An 8967-nucleotide genomic window follows, 5' to 3' on the forward strand; every position below is an offset into this window, starting at 1 on the left:
TAAGAATCACTCAATATTTCTTGATTTATTTTTTTCCCCTCTTTGGTAAGACTAGTATTTCACAAGTAGCTTCTTCTCCCCTCATTCTTTACTTACACGCCTACATATTTCAAACGATCTTCAAATCCCATCCTTTCTTCGACTCAGCAGCAAAAATTCCCCAAGTAGCATGAAGTGGAAGTGACAGCGCTGCAACGCAGTTTAACCTCCTCAGAGTAAAATTGGCAACAGCTTTGAAGGTATCAGATTCCTTTGCAACTTCCTAAATCCTCCCTAACTCTCAAGATTATTTTTTTTTTCTCTTTTTGAAAGAACAACAAGGCTGGCTCCCTCTAAGACTGTTGGGAACTCATTTTTATTGCCCTTAAATGCTGCAGAATTTATAAGCTGCTTTTTCACTAGTTGAGCCACGCACGCATGTTGCGCCGACAAAGTTTTAAATTTATTATGTAGAAAATTTAAAATCATTTCAAGAATTCCTAAGCATGGATTATGTCAGTGTATTATGACATAAAGTAATCTGATATGTACAAATGCTAAAAAATAACCCGTAGGAGGACTTAATATTTTATGTGCTCACCTCACATGGAAAAAAATACTAGCCTAATTTCAAGTATCTTGCATATGTAATGAAGTACTTCTAAAAACCTAGACCACTAATAGACAGAAAGAAGATAAATTTGAAATCACAGGAGTTCTAACATTTTTTCTACATTTGTTAATGCTGATTAATTTCATAAAATCGCCAATGCCACTGAGTAGGAGGACTTAATATTTTATGTGCTCACCTCACATGGAAAAAAATACTAGCCTAATTTCAAGTATCTTGCATATGTAATGAAATAGGAGGACTTAGTATTTTATGTGCTCACCTCACATAGAAAAAAAATAATAGTCTAATTTCAAGTATCTTGCATATGTAATGAAGTACTTCTAAAAACCTAGACCACTAATAGACAGAAAGAAGATAAATTTGAAATCACAGGAGTTCTAACATTTTTTCTACATTTGTTAATGCTGATTAATTTCATAAAATCGCCAGTGCCACTGAATGCATCAGAAAAAATGACGATTCAGACTCTTTTAGACATAGACCACTGGAGATGCTACAGCAACAGCTCCATTAATGCTCATGGATTTGAAGTTAGCCCTGATTTGCACTGGAACTGGACCAGAAGACATCCAGAGGTCCCTTCTGACCTAAAATCTTATGTGATTCTACAGTTTCTTCTTCATAAAGAACCACTCCAGAAAAAGGTGAGGAGAGCTAACAGTAAGGTAACGTTATCAGCTCCTATTAAAGGTGACAGACTTGGAGAAAATGTCACTTTAGGACTTCACTGATCTACGATCTTACCAGAGGTGGAAGAAAGACCTGCTCTCCCCCTCCCTGGCCATTCTCATCTACACGTCGTGGTTCCATCACAACTCTTGCACCAGCTCTGGTGTTAACAGGTTCTTCACTGAGCCAACTCCCCTCACTAACCAGGTTGCTAAAGCAAACAGTTTTCTGTTCTGTAAATTAAAGTGGCTCAACACATGGTTTCTAGAAGCCCAGCATAGAGCAGAGATGGAGAGGAACGACTGCAGCACCTCATTTCAGCAGCAATAAACCATCGGGCTGATGTCAGCAATTTAATAGTGAACTTTGTGGGAAAACCCCTTTGACATACGCATTTGAACAACCCATGTAAAGATTATTCAGAAATCACAAAATTCACCGCTACAAAGAGAAGAATACACCCAAAAGGAGAATTAAAAAAAAAAAAAGATCCTTAGGAAATCAAAAGATCCTAATCAAAATCCAAACAAATTATAAGTAATTGCAGTTCTGAGAGATTAAATTGCATGTGGTTTATTAGTTATCGCAAAAGTACATTAAGTAACTGCGATAAGGAGAGGTTTCCTAAAAACAGTGTTTGCACTTTCCATATTTCAAAAGTCATGTGAAGTAACTGTGATAAGGAAAGGTTTCCTAAAAAACAGCGTTTGCACTTTCCATATTTCAAAAGTCATGTCATATTTACCCACCCTGGTGGGTTACACTAAACAAGAGCTACAAAACTCCATGTATAGAGAAGATGCTTCTCAACAGGATGCCTTGGAGAAAGAAGTGGGATCTGACAATTCTAGAGCTTCTTTCATACCTGAAACAGTATCTCAACAGGTAAAGACTTCTGCTAGAGCTTCTCAAACCCAGAGAAACTTGAAAACAGACATGTCTGGCACGAGGTTCAAGCCCAGTTGCTTCACAAGAACCTCACTGGGAAGACCACGTGTCTGTGACCAGCTTACTTCATGTACACAGACAAGCAAAAAAGCTAAGAAAAAAACTGAGATGCAGAAATATTTCCACTTATTTAGGGTTTTTTTTTTTCCTCATAATAATAATGGAATGCTAAAATTGCTTACAGAAGAAAAATAGTAACTTGCAATTTAGCACACAAGTCTTATTCACAGTGGAAAGCATGAGTCACTATTCCTACTGTTTTGCAAGACTACGCTGATAGTTAATTTAAGGCTTTAAAATTCATAGGATTACTCTCTCCATCAGACTTCCTAAAGACAAAGATAATGAGATTAACATACCTGAAAAACATACCTAGTGCTAGTACAGCAGGAGACTACTAATTCAGAAGACAACGGTTTTTAGGTACTCATTTATTTATGATCTCAATGTGCATAAAACTATAAAAGTGATTAATTTCATTTGGTGACTGGGCTATGAAAAAGGCCAAAGGAAGAGTTATTTCTATTCAAACAAACAAAGGTCTTTTCCTGCTGAAACCAAGCAATACTAAATTATTTTGAGGGGCAATAAAAACTAGGTATTTCACTTGTGAGTGGTCTTTTATTCTTTATAATGTTTAGCTAACTAGAAAGATACATCCCTATTCAAGGATGACAATTAAAAGTTTTTTTGGAACGCAACCATCTGGAGAGAACTAAAATAAATAAAAAAACAAGCAAATACTTTGCTAGACATAGCATTACCAGTATATGTTTAGACTGCAAATAAAAGCTTAACTTTAGGAACAAGTATCAATTCTTTCTATTATGACTAACCAGATAACAAAAATGTCCTCTTACCGTAATGCAGAGTAGACTCCCAAAGACAAGAAAGAATAGTCTGGATCATAGTACAGATAGACAGAGGACACGCAGTAGGGCAGGATATCAATTACTCCAACAGCAATTATCTTCCCATCCAGCCAGTACTGCTGGTGGAAAGAGCCATAGCCACATTCTGGTCCATTGGGTGCATTCTCTGCCTAAGGAAAACCAAAAGAGAGATGCAATCGTCTGACAGGGAGACTTGCAGTACAAAAAACAATTTTAGTAAGCATTTTAACACAAAAGTAAATACTGTGAGAAATTATTCCTGCTATCCATGGACATACAAAAAGAGAAAAAGGAGTTTGAGAAGCAGGGAAAGCAATGTTAGTTCCCTGCATCATTTGTGACCTTTGCTGTACCCATGATCAAGGAACAAGTATCAATTCTTACTATTATGACTAACCAGATAATAAAAACGTCCTCTTACCGTAATGCAGAGTAGACTCCCAAAGACAAGAAAGAATAGTCTGGATCATAGTACAGATAGACAGAGGACACGCAGTAGGGCAGGATATCAATTACTCCAACAGCAATTATCTTCCCATCCAGCCAGTACTGCTGGTGGAAAGAGCCATAGCCACATTCTGGTCCATTGGGTGCATTCTCTGCCTAAGGAAAACCAAAAGAGAGATGCAATCGTCTGACAGGGAGACTTGCAGTACAAAAACAATTTTAGTAAGCATTTTAACACAAAAGTAAATACTGTGAGAAATTATTCCCGCTATCCATGGACATACAAAAAGAGAAAAAGGAGTTTGAGAAGCAGGGAAAGCAATGTTAGTTCCCTGCATCATTTGTGACCTTTGCTGTACCCATGATCAGTAAACTCTACATATCACACATCCTAAACACCAATCTGTGGATCTGCCTCTGCCATCGAGGGGCTGTTATACTGACATGATAAAACAAGGATGTGATTCATCAAGTTATTAATGCATTATTACATGCAAACCAATTCTGCAGCTACTCTTTAATTTGACCTACTTGTTCTTCAACAAGACGTAGCCCGAAGGCAGGAAGGTGAAGGAGGGACATTTCACCACACTGGTGCTTCCCAGAGCTGCCCAGTTCCTCCAGCACTTTCTGCCACAGCAAAAACCCTGCTGTTTCTCTCCCCCGGTGTCCCCAGGTACTGGGAACACTTTGACCACAGAAATTCAGCTTTTTCAGAGTGGCCATTAAAGTTCCTTGAGAAGAGCATTTATAAAAAGAACTGAGCAGCTCACTCTTTATGTGAGGTTTACTCTTTATGACCAACAGAACACATTTTGTCTCAGAACCTGAAACTCTGCGTTGCGAGAAGATCTGTGGCACTTCTTTGTCAGCTTACATCAGAGTATCTTCTGCAAAAACACTAAGAACTCACTATTCTGTGTGCTGTGGTTTTGGATATGCAGTATGTCTCCGGACGGGGCAAAGCACCTAGAGCCAGGAACTGATGCTTCAATCACTATTCTTGTGCGCTGTGGTTTTGGATATGCAGTGAAGTATGTCTCCGGACGGGGTAAAGCACCTAGAGCCAGGAACTGATGCTTCAAATTAAGAAGAAAACGATCTCCTAATTTAAACTGTATTACACAACCAACTTTGGCATGCCATTTTCTCCCACGTCAAGTTTACTTTAATCCTGAATTCCACTGTGCTCAACTTAATTATCCATCTAGTCATGTTTTTCACTGCATTGCCAGATCTTCAGAAAGCTGCTTCTCACTCAATAAATCTGACAATATTGCCTACTATTACCAACTGGTTTGCATTACAACAACAGAAGGTGGGTTTAATCAAGTATTTTGATACAGTAGCGCAGACTGAAGAGATGATGGGCAGTAGAAGTTATTCTAATTGGTACCACATGTGTCAAAAGAAATCAATCACGTGAACAAAAATCCTTTCAACTGACTTACCCAACCAATAAGTCCCAAAATAAAGGCCATACAATAAAACGTTTGCATTTTCATATGGTTATATGGCATAAAACTAGTTCTGGAGCTGCAGATACTGTAAAAGTGAAACGATCAAACATTTGAGAGCTCAATCTGCAGTATATGAGCATATTAGACTCAGATACCAGCATATTAAACTGGGTTTCTTCTCATTCAGGTAAAATTCACTTATTCAACAGTTATGGTTTCATACAATATCCTCAACTTTCAGTAGAGCCAAATGAAATCACAAGGTCAGCAGTAAAACTTTTCAGCCAGGACACAGTCAAGTAAGAAGTTGTCTCCAGGGATTTCTCAGCCCAGGCTGAGTTCTCCTCTCGGCTCCCAGGGTGCAGAAAAAAATGAAACATCTCCTTCAGGCCACAGGGAAATGTGATTGGTAACATAACAGAGACTTCCTTACATGTCAGTTACAACAGATTTTCTTTCTTTGTCAAAAACTCATCATTTAGGATTTAATGAACATTAAAAAAGATTGTCTAAACCAACATGGAAAAGATTTGCACTCAAAGAAAAGTCTTCTGAAGTTAAACAAATGCTGTGTCTGTGTCCCTAAACCTCCAAATGGCATCATATGGGTTTGGTCACCAGACCTCTGCACACTGAAATATTAGCATCAGTGAAGAACTTGTAGTAAAGTATAAACTACAGTTATTTCTCTAATGCAATTACAATGAAATGTCACGAGCATAAAAGAGTCTATGTTCTGTAACAAACATAAGCAGCACAGCACTGATTTCAGGCAAAATGATCAGGGATCTCCCATTACATTAAGCAAATAACATTTTTTTAAAATGAGTACCATTTTCCTCCTCCTTGAAAAGTTTTCATACAATGTAATCTTTTGTAATGCTTGTAAGTATTATGTTTTCTCCAATTTCTCAATGAATACTTGGCTCCTTTTAACTTGATTTCTCATGCACCGTCCAGGCAGTTTGACATGAAACAGGTCTAGAATAGGAACCATTTTCCTGAGGCAGGTTATAGCATTTCACACTCCTGCCCTGTCCCCCTGGGACCACCCCTGTCAAAGGTGCTGTAAAACACACCAGTGACATCAGGTGAGCAAACCCCACCGGGGAGGGCTCACCTCATCTACCCAAAACAATACACATTAGCCCTGGAATCAGCCCAGAGGGGCCAACTTATTTAAAATGAACAATTTCTACTCAAACTTCAACACAATCAACTGTTATAATCTGATGATATTGAAACAATAAAAAACCCCACCACTAAATCCAGGGCAAAAATAAAAGCTAGCAATTCTCTCTCCAACATTTAAACTATGTTGCAGAGAAAAATACAATATATTCCATCACACGTTAATTCTACTTGTCTTCATATTCTGCCAGCTAATGATCCTGTGAACACATTTGATTGCTCATATTTTGTAAGGCATTATTAAAATTTAAATATTTAATAGCAACTGCAATTACATATTGCCCCAATTAGTACACCTCAATGTAATAACCATTCAGTGATGCTGAGAGCACTCCATTTTCTTCAAAGCACTTTAGTTTTTCCTCTTTACTTTTAAGAGATGTTTTATTACTTTATTATTATGGAAATTGCACTTATTAACCCACATGCCAGACCAGCGTGCAGCTGTAGAAGGCTCTGCCTACTCAACTCCCAAAAATGGAGTGACCATACTAACTGCACAATTACTTTTCTCTGGAAGGTTTCATGAAATTTCCTATCTTGAACTTTTCCATTTTACCCTCTGCTGTGGATGGAGATATGAAACCCATGCTAACCCTTACACAAAGAAAAAAGAAAAAAAAAAAAAGCAAAAAAAAAAAAGCCAGGAAACTCCTGACTGCTCCACTCCAGTGGAAATTATTTGCCAAAGAAGTGAAGTGATTAATTCCAGCAGTTGCTTTCCCAAAGGCACACACACACACAACCTACCATATGGTAGATTCCTATCTCTTGGTTAGCAACATATTTCCTTTTCACTACTACGTCCTCCTTTCGTTAGGGATTACTGGAGATGCTGTGAAAGTAGCCTACAAATATAAGCTGTGTCAGCAGAGAGGTAGCACTGCATATTTTTATTTTTAAAAAAGCCAGCAATGCACCCTGGCAGCAAGAAAAGGCCAACAGCATCCCGTGCTGCACCAGGGGGTGAGGGAGGTGAGCCTTCCTCTCTGCTCAGCACTGTGTTTTTGTTGTATTTCCCCAGTGCAAGAAAAATAAGGACTCACTGGGCAAGTCCACAAGGGCCATAAAGAGCAAGAGGCTCTGAGGTTTAAGTAGAGCTTGAGGAAGCAGGGACTCTTCAGCCTCGAGACCAGACGATGCACGGGGAGGGTTTATCGATATGTAGAAATACCTGATGGGAGGGAACGAAGATGAGGGAGCCAGATTCTTCCCAGTGGTTACCACTGACAGGACAAGGGGCAATGTGTGCAAATTAAAACACACGAAATTCAATCTGAACAGAAGGAAACGGGTTTTAACTGAGAAGGTGGTCAAACAATGGCCCAGGGTGTCCAGGGAGCCCATGGAGTCTCCATCCTTGGAGAAACTCAAAACCCATGGTCCTGGACAATCTGCTCTGTCCAGGGAGCCTGTAGAGTCTCCATCCTTGGAGATACTCAAAACCCATGGTCCTGGACAATCTGCTCCAGCAGGAGGGTTGGACTAGGTGAGCTCAAGAGGCCCCTTCCAACCTGAACAATTCTGTGATTCCATATCAAAACAAAGTAAATCAACTCACTGCATCAGGATATAAGACTCTGAATCCAGAGCTAATTTCTATACCTTACTGGAAAAGTGTGATACCATCAACTATTTAACACAGTGACAGTAAGCTTAAAATGCTAAAAAGATTAGTGAAGCTGTGAATGTAGAAGGGACTTCAATATAAAGATATGCAACAGTATCCCCATGCAGACATCATGGTGATCTCTACACTACTATAGTCAAGAAAAAAAAAAAAAGCCCTTTGCCAAGATGTCTTAATGAAATGAGTCTTGATTTAGTCCCGAGCAGTGCACTGAGTGTAACTTAAACATGACATTCTACAGAAGGCAATCCTGGGAATTACAGACCCATAATCACATTATTTATTACATCTCCTAGAAATTAACACGTATCAATAAACAAAATATAGTGGAGCAGAAGCTGATGTGCTTTTCAAAGAGCAAAGATCTTGATTCACAAATGTCTTTCAGGTCTTTAGGATTCCAAAGCACCTCAATACAGACAAAAGCAGACAAAATGAGAACAAACGATCATTTACATAATGGAAAGCACCTCAACCTTCCATCGTGGAGGATCTATGCTGTTCTCCACACTGGTACGTGAGTCACTGAAGACTGAACAATGTTGCTGCAAACTGCACTGATAATTTAAAAGTGTTCAGGATGATTAACAAGAGCTGAGTGTAAACAACTACAGAAAGATCCCGCAATATCAAGTGATTAAAAGGGCAGAGGAAATGTCAAATGTTCATAAATGTATGGGGAAAAATATTGCTATATCTAGACAATGGGATATAAATTAGCAATTCACTCAAAGAGATGCTTTTGAGAGCAGTTTCATGAAATCATTGATTTAATGCTTAGCGTCAGTCAAAATGGAAAAAGACTAAAGAGCAATTAGAGAAGGATTTGAAAAAAAAAACAAAAAAAAACCCCAAAAAATCCTCATTCAACTGTGTAATGCCATGGGACATCTGAGTGCTGAGGCTCCTTCCAACTGCTGTACCGAGAGGTACAATGGTAAAATGGCAAATGTTTAAATGTAGCTTCTAAGACAAAAGGATGAATAAAAAACCCTAAAGCAGTTCTCTCTACATTACCCTGTTTACTGCTAGAAATTTGCCTGTTTTTCTGCTACTACAGACTGGATTTTTTTTTTTAATATTCATTTTTTGTGCCAAAGTCCATAGCCAAAATCG

The 8967-nt window shown here is 38.6% G+C and overlaps 1 protein-coding gene across 4 annotated transcripts in view; it reads right to left on the minus strand.

The window, feature by feature from the left end:
* Positions 1 to 8967, minus strand: part of ATE1 (arginyltransferase 1) — an 88130-nt gene that overhangs the window by 41548 nt on the left and 37615 nt on the right. For all 4 annotated transcript variants that reach the window (XM_014945333.1, XM_014945332.1, XM_014945331.1 and 1 more), the window contains exon 9: positions 3545 to 3726. In XM_014945333.1, coding sequence (XP_014800819.1) covers positions 3545 to 3726 — 182 coding nt within the window. The remainder of the gene's footprint in view (positions 1 to 3544; positions 3727 to 8967) is intronic.

Source organism: Calidris pugnax, unplaced genomic scaffold (genome assembly GCF_001431845.1).
Source record: "Calidris pugnax isolate Ruff unplaced genomic scaffold, ASM143184v1 scaffold89, whole genome shotgun sequence".
NCBI lineage: Eukaryota > Metazoa > Chordata > Aves > Charadriiformes > Scolopacidae > Calidris > Calidris pugnax.